The following is a 13704-nucleotide window of genomic DNA, read 5'->3' as shown; positions in this document are numbered from 1 at the left end:
CTTAAAACAAAATCAAGCATAATAAAGCTGTCAAAACTAAACTTCTATGAGATCAATTCAACTTCAAGAGTCAATCAAGAACAAAATAATGATGTCGGCAATAATCAAACCGGTATGAAAGTAAATTTCAATTCAAATATCATGCGATCAAAACTTCCAGTGACCCAGTGTCATCATAAACGACATGAAAAGAATTTTACTATTAAAGAAAAACAAGATTATCAGACACATTACACAACATGCGTTGACCCCAGGTTGACCAAATAAAATGAGACCAAAATTGAATTTTTCTAGTAACACCTAATCTCTATTCTAGTAACACCTTTTGTCAGAACTCAGGACTTACATTTATGTCCCGTATATATGTCTGTGAACCGGCTGAGCGTCAAAACTCTTAACCACTTGCAACCATGGTTTGTCTATGACCAACACCGAACCCTTTGAAAGATGCCCAACGCACAAAACCGGTTCTTTAAAGGCACAAAACTCTTTACTCTTAGTCTCATTTATACTGTCACTGTCCTTGAGCTCTATCAACTTACGTTTCGCTTTCCCGTTTGTTTGGCCATATAACTTCTTTAATATTGAATCATATATGTTTGCTTTCTCGTTATCTTCATCTCGACCAACCGGCTTTCCAAAGTCAATAACACACATTGCCCTAAAAAAATACAAATTATGTTAAAAGAGCATAACTGGATCACGACTTACAATTTATATTTGATGACATGGCACTATGTACAACTCATAAAAACATACCTGGCACTGTAAATCATGACATCTGAAGAATTTGATGAGGTCGGAAACGTGAGCCCAATAACCTCTCTCAGAAAATCTTGATATCTTCGCGGCAAAACAAAAGTATCTCCAAGTTTCTTAGCTTCCACGTCAAAAAGATAAACTTGATTTGCCGACGTGGATAATATTAGCATATTGTTGTTTTCGGGAGTAAACCCTCCAGCTGTCACTATTGCACCATCTAATCTTGATATAAACCAGTGTTGCGTTTGTGTCTCAAGGTTAAATATATAGATATCTCCAAAACAGTTGACAGCAGCTAGCCACAGTCCATTTGGACTAGTAAACATCTTGGTTACTGGAGGCTGAGGTGGCGAGTCCACGTTAAACTCCTTACGACACGGGGTAAAACTTTGACTTCTTTCCAAGCTCCCAGCATCTACAACCTGTAATATGATAAATCACGTTACATCTTATAATATACATCTTACATCTACAACCTGTAATATGTGTGTGTGTGTGATAAGCTTGTAAACAAGCCAAACAAACACGAAGGAGCATGCTCGGGTTTGTTCGTTTACCTTTAACTGAACAAGCGATAATACAAACAACTAAACAAACCAGGTTTTCTTGTTCGTGTTCTTTTGTTAAAAAATTGAATGTGTCTGTGTTTGTTTATGACATAGTTATTAAAAGCCCTCGCTTCTTGCGCCTAGGCCCATTTTTCAGGCAAGGCTCAATAAATGAGCTTCTAGTTCCTAGGCGAGTGCTTCGGCATTGTCTATGCCAAGAACACGAGAACATAAAAGCCAAGCAAAAGAAAAGCAAGGGTTGCTATTGAAACTTAGATCTAGGAGAAGTCAAAAGACATTATATTGATACATTTTGTTATTCAAGTTTTGGAATCACATTTGAATCTTGACTATTTTAAACTTTTGGCACTCATTAGATGATGTTAAATGTTATATAATAGCTTGTTTATTTTATTTAAAAAATAGTACTATTTTTCATATACATAATACGTTTTAAATGTTTTATTTAAGTGCGTTTATTTTTCCTCAGGACCTCGTTTTTTTGCGCCTAGGCCCTAGGCAAGGCCTATGCGCCTTGACTGCGCCTAACGCATTTGATAACTATGGTTTATGATACGTTCGTTTGAAGTATAAATGAGCAGTTCATAAACAAACATCACTAAGCTAAAACCTAATAAACTTTAACTTAAACAACAATGAATAACCTATTAAACTTTAACTTAAACAACAATGAATAACCTATTAAACTTTAACTTGAACAACAATGAATTGAGACTAAAAAGTTAATAAAACTAGACTAACTTGTAATATACCTAAAAAACCAAATGAATATATTAACCAATGTAACTAAACAAACTAACAAAAGTAAATGAACGAACAAACATAAACTAGTGTTCATCAGCATAAATGCACAAACGATGCATTTTTTCATATTTGTTAATTTAACTAAGTGAACATTTTTTTTAATCGTGTTACTTTTTCCTATCACAGTTCACTAAACATTCGGTTTGTTTATGGGCCTAACAGATATGCATATATAAATGGAGCAAGTGTGTGATTACTTACGTATATCATTCCATCATGTCCCGAAATCATTAACCGAGAAGAATCAGACGTAAAGACCATGAAACGTGCAGAGGGTAAAGATGAAGGAAGTTTTCGTTTACTTAACGACCACCCGGATTTCCCCGTTCCCTTTTTCTTCAATTCAAAAAAACAAGGCTTCAAATCATCTGAATAAGCAAAGAACCTTCCAGAAGGAGAGATAGAGCTACAGACAATCTTTCTTAAACCCTTGCTCTTAACTCGAGCCACCAAAGCAGTAGTTGAAACAGCAGAAACATCGCCTTTCACATCAACAGTGAAAATATCTAACCACTGTGCAGCCTGAACCAAAAGCAGATAAGTAAACCCGTCAACCGTACTGCACACTAACTGAACCGGTGGTCTTTGTGGTGCAGGACAAATATCATGTGGGCCAAATTTGGTAAACTCGTTAGCAGAATATGCAAAGAAGCTTAGTGTCATCACCAGCTGATATTAGCATGGGGGTTCCCATACGAGCCCACTTTTTGTAACTCAAATATTTAGATTTATCCATGGAACGAGCTCTTTTTGACTTATCTTCATGTTTTACATCTGTTTACATAATAAAGTGAAATAAGTCAAACTAAGAGACACTATTTTAGGTCTAAAAAATAAAGCATACCTTTACATGTTATGGGCGCAGCAACAGTCAAGGCTCTCACATCATGTGTATGAGCCCTAGCATAACCAACATAAACCCACTTCTTAATCGGTTTAGAAAGCTTATATAAAATAATCTGACCATCTGATCCAGCTGAGAACACCTTGGTATGACAAGGACTAGCTGCTAACGTATTAACATCACCATTATGATAAGAGTGTGCTTGCAATAGAGTTCCATGTAAACTGTCCCAAAATTGAACACTGCCACTGCTATCTGCACTCACAAGGGTCCCACACCTGTAGAAAGATATACAAAACAATCAAATCACTAATCTAAACAACATATTAGTTAAATGGAATGCATAATTGCATACAAAGATTAAAAAGAAGTGTTTACCTTAAAGCAAGTAAAGACCATACACAAAGTTCAGAGCCACCACCTAAGCCTCCAAGACCAACAGTGATTCTGTATACTTCATATGACGTTTTAGCATCCCAGCATCTTATGAACCTAAAAATGTTATTAAAGTAAAAAAAAAATTAACGTTGAAAAAACAATTAATATATGTCACATTGTCACAAGTAGTTAAAAGCGCATACCCGTCGCTACTCCCTGAATATATCCTTTTAGCATCTGGACTCCAAGTGACACTTAATACACGCCCTAAATAAACAATGAAGAAGACAATGAATATAAAAATTATTAATGAAACTAAAAGGTAGTGACAGGAAATCAAGAAGTGTTATCTCACCACTGACTCTTGGCAGTGATTTATAGTAATTTAGATGATCTGATTCAGAGATTATATAATCGCACACAACCATCATCACAAGCAAGTGCTACACTTGCATTTGAAGTAAACGGTTCCTCATATAGCTCGAGCGAATCGGCTTCAACTTCACTGTCACTGGTGACATCACCATCACCTATACTTTTATCCGATCCATGCCCGTTCTCAATTGAAGCCAAATCTGACTTTTGATTAAACTGCTGCCGGTTCAAATGATGAGCCGCCATCTGCCAAATAGACACGCCAATAGAATCTACCACAACCTGCAAATAAAATCAGCTAAAAATAAAATTTTATGAAATTTAAAACAGTAAGCCAATCAACAAAAGCAGACATTACATGTTATATAAAACTTAAGTGTGTTCACATGTAACTGAATCTTGAAACAAATTCTCCCAGCCCTAAAACATGTCCTCTAAATAAGGTGTGCACTGTACAGAAAACCAATTTCACCAAATTAACTGGCATAACCAAGGTTTCCATACATGCCAAAACTGAGCCAAATATATGTAATTTTAAATTTATACATTAAATAATTTTTTTAAATGCTACGTAATATACTAATATATATAAATGTGTAATAACAACTCATTCCACAGTAAAAAACTTCAAGCCCAAACTTTCAGACCCAAACAAAGCTCAATTATACTTTTTTGAGCTATTTTTAGTTAAGGCCCAAATCAACCTGCCATAAACTTTAAAACCGATCAACCATAACCCCTATAACCAATCGTTCATGTTTATGGTTTTGTCCCCCAAACCGACACACGCACACCCCAAGAATACAAAATATATCATTTCATCATATGCATTTTATGGCTTACGCATATTGACTAGTAAAACAAAGTTAATGTCATAAACTAAGCTAGGTAAACACAGATTACAAAATCAAGATTCACTAACAATAACATCACATATAAACCCCAAAGCACAAACCTTTTGAGTCAAATTAAACAAGTCCCACTCCAAAATCGAACCATCGATACCCGACGAAAACAATCTACCGCCACCAGAACCCGAACTACACCACACGAGCGACGAAATTCTTAAATTAGGGTCTCCCTGTATCGTCTACAACCACAAAACAAATTCAAAACCCTAATTCACTACACAATTAATCAAATAAACAACACAAAGATTCACAAGTTTATCATTATTCATATTTTTAATACTTACATGAAAAATTTATTAGCATAAAAACTATATATAATATATATATATATATATTATATATATATAAATATAGGGTTTTGATCAAATATAAATGAAATTAACATGCTAAACGTGAGAATCAAGTAGAGTAATTATCATAGAGTAATTAATTATGTAATTACTCTATGATAATTACTCTACTTGATTCTCATGTTTAGCGCGGTTAATAATAGAACTACACTCAAATAACATTAGCATACAAAAAATATATAAAAAAACGTTAATTTTCAAAGGTTCCTTCAAGTTCTTAAATAATTTATGAGTTCCGTAATAATACTCATCCTATATATATAAATATATATATATATATGTGTGTCGTGTGCGCATACTTTATATATGAATTTACTTTTTGAAACTAAAATTATATATATTTGTTCTTTTACTTAATTACAACAACTAAAATAATTTAAAATTTTAAAGTAAACCTTAGCGGTATAAAAAACATTAACTCATACTAAGCAAATGCATGATAAGGGTATGTGTAGTGAGCTACAATTTAGGGCGATAAATGGGTAAAAAGGGCGACAACATCGCGTCGGGGCGATAAAGGGGGAGACAAGGGGCTGTGTGATGAGAATTTATCGTCTGGGTAGGCTGGATTTGTGACAATCGTCAATTTCAGGTTAACTCTGTTAACTCAATTCCGTCAATTCAAAACTTAAGATCACTGAATCTATAACACACACTTCATTACATTTAAACTAGGGTTTAAATGACGCTTAACACTTACTACATGGGTAGTCTTTCGGGATTTGCACCGAAACGCAAACGAGTTGACGCAAACGATTGATGAATAAACGAAAAAACGTCAAAACAGTAATTATGTGATAATTATGTGTTAGACTTATGTGTTATGTGATAACATGATTATAAACGTTAACTCAAGATGTAAACAAGTTAGTTAGGCTAGAAAAGTAATACTTAGAAGTGGAGGGACTTGAATGTAACATGTTATGTTTATAAATACATCATTAACTAAACCCTAACTATTCTTTTCTTTCCCCACTCAAAACCGATCAGCCCCCATTCCCTTTGCTCCCTTGGCTGCCGTCGACATACACACACAAATACACCATCAATTTCAAGCTTTGATTAGAAGAATTAGGTGCTAGGAAGGTATAATTGATTATCCTATACATTCTTATTACTTGATTTTGATGTTTGTTGGGTTAATTGTAAACCCTAGCTGCCGATTCTATATGTATATGTAGTTAATATGATTGTTGTTGATTAATTGATGATTTGATAACTAGTTTGGATGTTGTTACATGTTGATGGTTGTGTCTATGATTTTGAGTTCAAACAAAAACCCTAATCATGTATGTAATGGGTAATTGATGTACATGGATGGTGTTTGTGGAGGTCTAGAGTGTTATATGAATGCATGATAGTTCATAGGTTGTTAATATATTGAGTTTGGATGCAAACAGTTCCTGACAGAATGTGTATATGATGTTTAAGTGACTGTAACGAAGTGGTAAACGTGAAAATTGGTTGAGATTATTGTACTACAGTAAACTAGGTGAGTCTAGTTTCTATAAAGTAAAATTTGTAATTTTTGGACAATAGAAGTTAACTTTTATGATTTTACAAAAACGTTGTGCAAAGCTGAGTTGTTAGACCTGCTGTTAGGTTGTTTTGTAAATGTTATATCTCATGAACTACGAGACCAATTGGGTTGGTTCCACTTCTGGGAAGTTGACTTATTGAGTTAGGAACCTAACCCAAGTGGTCTTGCATTTATTGTATTTTTTCGTTTAACGGGAATTGCAAATAACATTCTGTTGCGCATGAATTTGACTGTTATGAGTTTGCTGTAATGATTTGATGATTGTGAGAAAACTATGTGGAATAAAAATATAATAAAATATGTTCTGGAAACCTAAGACATATATTCTTCTGTGATGATTTTTGGTAAATTAATGAGATGCAATGATCGGTGGAATAGTACAATCTTGTAAGTAGAATTTCTGTCTCGGTGAAACTAGCTGCTGAGTTTTGTGAAAATGCATGAAATATGATACTTGCTAATTTATTATCGTGTTTTGACCAAATTGCCCTTGAGGGGAATGATTGCAAGATAATTGTCGTGTTTTGACTAAAATGCCCTTGCGGGGAATAACTGCTAATTGATTGTCATAATTTGACCAAATTGCCCTTATGGGGAATAATGGCAAATTAATTGTCATGATTTGACCAAAATGCCCTTACGGGAATAATTGCTAGTAATGTACGTTATGAATACATGACACGTATATGATTGCTTACACATGTAATGTGTCACAAAAACACTTGTTAAAGTCACACACGGTTCACAAACGGAACACGAAACATGTTATGTGCATAGGTATTATGTGCCGGGTCTAGAGACTCGATAATATTCCGACACTTAGAAAAATCTCTTTATTGTTTTAGAACGCTAGAGAGAGTTTTCCGGGACGCGCATCTTGGTGATTTAATTTGGGAAATTCTTCGCAAACAGTGAGTTTCACTTTCCCCTTTTTAAACTGTTTTAAACGCTTTTCACTTGGGGGAGATAACATACTCCACAACGCATTTAAGATTTTGTTATAAATTATATATCACTTGTAAAGGTTAAGTGGCAAACGAAACATTTGAAGTCCTACACATCGAACCGGTTAATATTTTGAATAGCGAGTCACTGTTGAGTAGTACTACTGGGTTTGACAAACCCCACCCAACGCTAAACTCGACTGGAGGTCGAGCGGGTGTAATTTTGGCTAACACGTACCATGGTCTGGAGGACCTGGTGACAAGGCACTTAATAAACGAGTCAGCTTCGGTGTCGAACACTTAGTAATACTTGTTGTATAGACTAGCTACCTATCGATATATAATTGACATAACACTATCTGTAACGCAAATCGCTGTAACGCAAAACGCTGTAACGCAAACGCTGTATCGCAAAACCTGTGACGCTGTAACGCTGTAACGCAAAACGCTGAACGCAAACGCTAAACGATTTATTTTTTATATAACTTGTGAACTCACCAACCTTGTGTTGACACTTTTAGTATGTTATTCTCAGGTAGCCGAGGCGGGCGCGCGGTTTAGGAACATGCATTGCTTGACACATTCTAATTATGCAAAACTTATTTTTAAACGGTTATCATTGGTTTTAAGTCGTCCTGCGTGACGTACATTGTTTCTATGGTTTTACGATTCCGCACTTATTTTCATTTAAACGTTTTTATTTAATTACTCGTAAACGTTTTCATGGTTTTTGAAACTTTATTTTATGGTTTGATTATAACTGATGATTCCGATCCTGTTAGTTCACACCCTCTGACGGTAAAACTCCGTTAGTGGATTTTGAGGGTGTGACAGATTGGTATCAGAGCCTTGGTTATAGCGAACTAGAAGCTGCATGCATACTAGACTATAACCGCGACGACCCATTAGTTATAATGATACGCACTGCATAGATTTGTGTAGTCTTTGTTATCCTATCTCTTTACCTCTTTCACTCATACGCGCGCGCATACACGGCTTACCTGTAGGAATGTCGACGCCACCCCTCATCATCATCCGATTCGATGACGCATGCCCACGAGAAGGAACCGCAGTTACCTATCGCATCGCCACCACCGAGTAGTCCCCGGAACTCGAAGCTCCCGCGCCGAAGAAATACCGCCTATCCGGAGGCATATACGAAAACGACGTTAGCTGGGAATGGTACCCTAACATGATCAGACGTATGGTTTATCGCGAACAAGTTCCCCCCGTTGCCTCACCCGAACCATCCTGCTTATCCCAACACCCTACCACCCATAACCGAACCTGTAGAGAGAGTTCTCGTAGCTGTTGTTTCATGCTTGGAGCGTGACGTGGGTTACATGCGCTATACGAGAGCGAACGTTTCCGGACTGTTAAAAGACGGAACCCGAGACTAAGGAGGAGATTGCCGCATGGCAGCGGCAATGAAGGAAATGCAAGAGGCTAGTGATCAACAGATGAAGATTATGAGGAAGATGCAAGCCGAGATGATAGACTTGCAAGAGCAACTCCAGGTAGCAAGGACCCGAACCGAGATAGCTCTAGAGCGTTGCGATGTCTTACAAATGCAACTTGCTCAGAACGCAGCCGAGCCTGAGGCGGAGCCTGAGGCCGAACCTGAAGAAGATTCCGAAGAGGAGCCTGAAGAAGATCCCGAGGAAGATCCCGAGGAGGAACCCGAAGAGGAACCGGAGGAAGAACCGGCTGAGCCAGAGGCACACTCAGAGGTGTCCACAGACGATGTACAAATGTGCAGATCCTTGGATTGGAACTGGCTAACGCGATGAACTGGGAGGAGTTCAAAAGCATGATGCGAGAGGAGTACTGTCCGAGAGAAGAGATTTCAAAGTTAGAGTCAGAATTCTGGTCACTGAAGATGGTGGGCTCGGAAATTGAAGCCTACACTACTCGTTCTCACGAGTTGGCTGTGATGTGTCCGCGGATGGTGGATCCGTCGAGTAAGAGGATTAAAATGTACATTGATGGGTTAGCACCGCAGATTCAGGGCATGGTGACGTCTTCCAGACCAGCCACGATTCAACAAGCGATCCGTTTAGCTCACAAACTGACGGATCCGGCTGTGACCCAAGTGCGTTACCACCTAGGGGGTTCAACTACTAAAGCCCGTGACAACCCGAATAATGACAACCACAGCAACAGCAACCCGAGCAGACGGAAAGAGGAAGTTTGATAACACCAGATCTTCATCCTCGAACCTCCCACCGCAACAACACTACCGTAAGCCCGAATTCACTCGGGAGCTTTAACAATCAAAGTCACAACCAACAATAACAACAGTAGCGGGCAGGGTTCGAGCGGATATGCTGGGGAAAAATCCGAAGTGCAATAGGTGCAACTATCATCATGTTGGCCCGTGTAACCGTGTCAAGTGTCAGAGATGCGGAAAGATGGTGTGACATCTGCCCCGATCCGACCCGACCCAGGTACCCGTTTCTCTGACCCGATCTCTTTCTTTATGATTTAATATTTATTTATACTTATATTTTACTTACGTATGGCATTACAGCGGGGTTTTTTTAAATTTTTTTATTTTTTTCGAGTGAAGGGGACCAAAATATAAGAATAAGGTAAAAACGGAAATTTGAAAATATTTTTTATATTTAATTAAAAATAATCTTTAGGAGTTTTTAAGTTTTCTCTCTAAAGATGAGTTTTCTCTTGATGCTCTCCCTATATATATATATATTTAAAATTATTTTAGTGAAAGACTTCTGCTGAAAAAACGAAACTTTGATATATTTACAAAAATCGGTACCAATTATTAGTCATACGACTATGCTCCAAGACCCAAAGGCCGGGTGTGACATCTATAAATTAATTAGTTACAAACCGATGCAAGGTAGTGAGCCAAAAACAACTAAAAGAATATGAATATGTATGTGGGGAAATCACACTAAATATTCCCAAATTTATGTATATTTTTTCTGTGATTTGTTTACTTTGTCACCAAACTGTACATACCCGATGAGCTAGCTAACAAAGTGAGACATTGAGATCTTAACATACCTTTCGCAAAGATGTAATCTCAAAAATTCGTAAACATGTAATTATAACAAAAAAAAGTTATTTACTCCGTCGAGCATAATTCGAATTTGGTTTTCGGCTTAGTTTGGATCTATCTTAAATCGGTTCGATTTTATTAAAATAAAACTTCAAACTTTCTAAAACTAAACTGTTAAATAGCCTAGTATAGTTGCTTTGGACGCACTACAACTACGAAGTCATTAGTAGTGATGGTTGCCAACACCAAGCCATTATTGGTGTTAGATATTTTGATGTAATTGTATTGACTGGTTCACCGATGTAAATTATAGTATACATCAAATAATTCAGTAGGTGTGGAGTGCACACTTGTCTAGTATGTTACGATGTTTGGGGTGCAGCCCTAACGAACGGGGCTCCAACCAGGGTCCGGCGGTAGCGTTCCTGGCTGGGGACATGGGATCGACCCTTTTTTTATCCTAAGTCAAAATAGTGGGAACTTAATTAATATTGAAACTTCGCCAAAGTTAGTTTCCAAATCCTAATTTGGATATCTCGTTCATTGGGTCGTACGCTATCATTCTAATTAAGATCATTCACTCTCAAAATCGCACATGACATTCATGATCTCTCTGATCCGATTGAGATTTTTAAAAAACCACCAAATAATCTCAATTTGAAATTACAAGCGACTTAGATAAATAAAGTTATTATTCCGGATATAACATTTGGCATCAAAGATGGCCGCCGGTTATTTCATTGTGGTGCTGAGTCGGTTACCTTAAGTACAGGACAGGGAAGGAAATCCAAATAGATACTTAGTGGGCCCCTCAGATTGCCCCGGCTCAGAAGACCTGGTCCAAGCCAAGACAGTTTCTCTTGTTTAAGTTACATTTACTTAATCTTGCAATATCTCACATCTTATTATTATTATTTTTTTATCACACAACTGATGTGTATGTGTGTTTATTTAATTAATTGGTTTATTTGCTAATAAGACTTAAAAAATTCATGATGATGCATATAAGGTGACCTTTATTCATTTTTAGGAGTGAGGTTATTTAGGAACAAACGCTCTTGAAGGATGACAAACAATGCGCTGCGCTCTTGAAGGATGATAAACAATGAGTGCAGGTGGAGTATCCTTGTTAATCCATTTGTATCCATTTTTCCTTAAAACAAGTTTTATATGAATGTCACTTTCTCTTTTGTTCATTTTGATCCATTTTTTCCTTAACAAGTTTCATTCTTTTACATTTTTTTCCTTAGACAAGTTTTATATGAATGAAAATGACGTTTTCTCTTTGTTCACGAAACCCAAATTAACCCGTTGTAATGCTGTATAGTTATGGTTTTTTAATCAAATTTAAATATACCCAAATTAACCCTTAATTATGAATGATATTTTGTGTTGTGTTATTTAAGTACTAAATTAATTGGAGTATACCCATATTAAAAAGTTGTATAGTTATTGTTGTTTCTTTAATTTAATCCATATTAAATTATAAGAAATATATTTTTTTACCTTAATCAACCCAAATATGCCATGATTAACAAGTCTATTAACCGTGTGGAAGCATTTGTGCCCAAATGATTGCTCTTTAGAAAAAAGAAAGAGAGATAATCATCATTTTTGGAAATGAAGATATCGCATCCATTGGCCATAATATTTTATATTATATATGGTCATAATAACTTTTCTTATGTATTATAGATATAATCAATGAAAATCATCATTTGTTTAACGAATTGTAACGATAACCTCAACGTGAAACTTCAAATGATCAAATGGTTTTAAATTCAAGAAGTTGGTAACTAATTGGTCAAAAACATGATGCTACAACTAGACACCCTTACCCTTAGGTGCATTCCAACTTGATGAGTTGAGAAGTGATCAAACTAGACCAATATGTTACAACTAATTACAACTTGCATAAACTCAAAATGAACATGACATTAAAATACCAAAAAAAGATAAAATTCAAGAAAACAATTAAACAAAAACAGATATACTCATGAAAATCTATTAAACTTATCCCTACCGGTAACAGCATGAGACCTGCTCCTAGGAAACATCAAATGATCACTCCGACTGGTCTTCACATCCTCATCATCGGCAAAACTCACCGGAGCATCTTCATCAATCCTCCCCATGCCCACACTCGCACTACGTGGCACTCTCCGGGACCCCTTCACCGGAGTCGACTGTTTCGTAGCCATATACTGTTTAACATACAACTCCACGTCAGCCCTAGTGATATCCAAACTACCCATCCTGGCCGTTGAGTTTGCCCTGATGAGTTCCCGGAGATCCTCCGCGGCAGCGCTGCTGGACCCGAATGAACTGGAGCTGCTGGTTCTGGATATCGGGGCTCCGAATGAGGCCGCGGCGACTCCGCCGTAGTTGGTGTGGTTGGCGCAGTCGGTGATGCTACGGATGTAGAAGTCTCTGGCTTTGCAGATGGCTCGGTATGGTGTTGTGATGATTCTCATCATTATGTTCTTCTGGTTGTTTCTCATTTTTGTGATTTGTGAATCAAATAATAATAATAATAATAATAATAATGAAAGTTATGTATGAATGAAGGAATGAAGTTGTAGAAACGGTGGTGATGTAATAAGTGTGTGTGGGGTGAGGTGGAGAAGGTGTTTATAGTGTTTTGAAGTCGTGGTTTTGGTTTGACTATTTCGTGTGAGGAACACAAACACGTTATTTTTTTTTGTTTTTTTTTAACTATAAATATATTGGTTTTGATGGATAAATTATAGTATTTTTCTGGATCCAGATCTAAGATACAATTATAAAATAAAATGAAATGAAATATTTTAATATGTGAGACTATATATTTTAGTTTTTTCATATTTTGTTATGTTTTTAATTATATTGTTTGTTTCAACGGTAAAATTTTTATTTTGTTAGAAAGAGTTTGGCTAATAATAATGAATGATGTTAAATAGTTTTTAAAGCTACGTTAGTAGATAATTTGACGTGTATTAGGATAACTGTTAATAATTATTTAAGATTCTATTTTTTATATTTAACTAATATTGTCTGTTTTGTTTGTAATGAAAGTTTATTTTTGATTATGCGAGTAAAAATATTTATAGAAAGTGATCATCCATTATGAAGTATTTCTGTAACACCCCGACCAAAGGCGGATTATACATCGGGGCGCCACATATTGCTTCATTACTCGCGACACTATTGGTGTCAATATTTA

The 13704-nt window shown here is 36.3% G+C and overlaps 1 protein-coding gene and 1 pseudogene across 2 annotated transcripts; both read right to left on the bottom strand.

The window, feature by feature from the left end:
- Positions 1–282: 282 nt before the first annotated feature.
- On the bottom strand, positions 283–4813 carry LOC143545094 (WD repeat-containing protein PCN-like; annotated as a pseudogene). The gene is made up of 8 exons (XR_013137365.1): positions 4688–4813; positions 3713–4014; positions 3561–3624; positions 3358–3471; positions 2980–3257; positions 2337–2909; positions 760–1184; positions 283–661 (listed from the first exon to the last, which is right to left on the bottom strand). The product of XR_013137365.1 is annotated as a WD repeat-containing protein PCN-like (transcript).
- Positions 4814–12496: 7683 nt separating this feature from the next.
- Positions 12497–13003, bottom strand: LOC143545084 (uncharacterized). Its single transcript, XM_077037031.1, has one exon. The coding sequence runs from the start codon at positions 13001–13003 to the stop codon at positions 12497–12499; it is 507 nt and encodes a 168-aa protein (XP_076893146.1).
- Positions 13004–13704: the final 701 nt, after the last annotated feature.

The sequence above is a fragment of the Bidens hawaiensis genome, unplaced genomic scaffold (assembly GCF_021521415.1).
Source record: "Bidens hawaiensis isolate Kalapana, Puna unplaced genomic scaffold, B.hawaiensis_p1.1 tig00013821_1, whole genome shotgun sequence".
NCBI classification, from domain to species: domain Eukaryota; kingdom Viridiplantae; phylum Streptophyta; class Magnoliopsida; order Asterales; family Asteraceae; genus Bidens; species Bidens hawaiensis.
Note: the sequence above shows the minus strand (reverse complement) of the source record. Positions and strands in the feature narration are given on the sequence as shown.

Excerpts from the sequence above, each read along its gene's own strand:
- LOC143545084 (XM_077037031.1), bottom strand. The coding sequence starts at position 13,003 with ATGAGAAACAACCAGAAGAACATAATGATGAGAATCATCACAACACCA.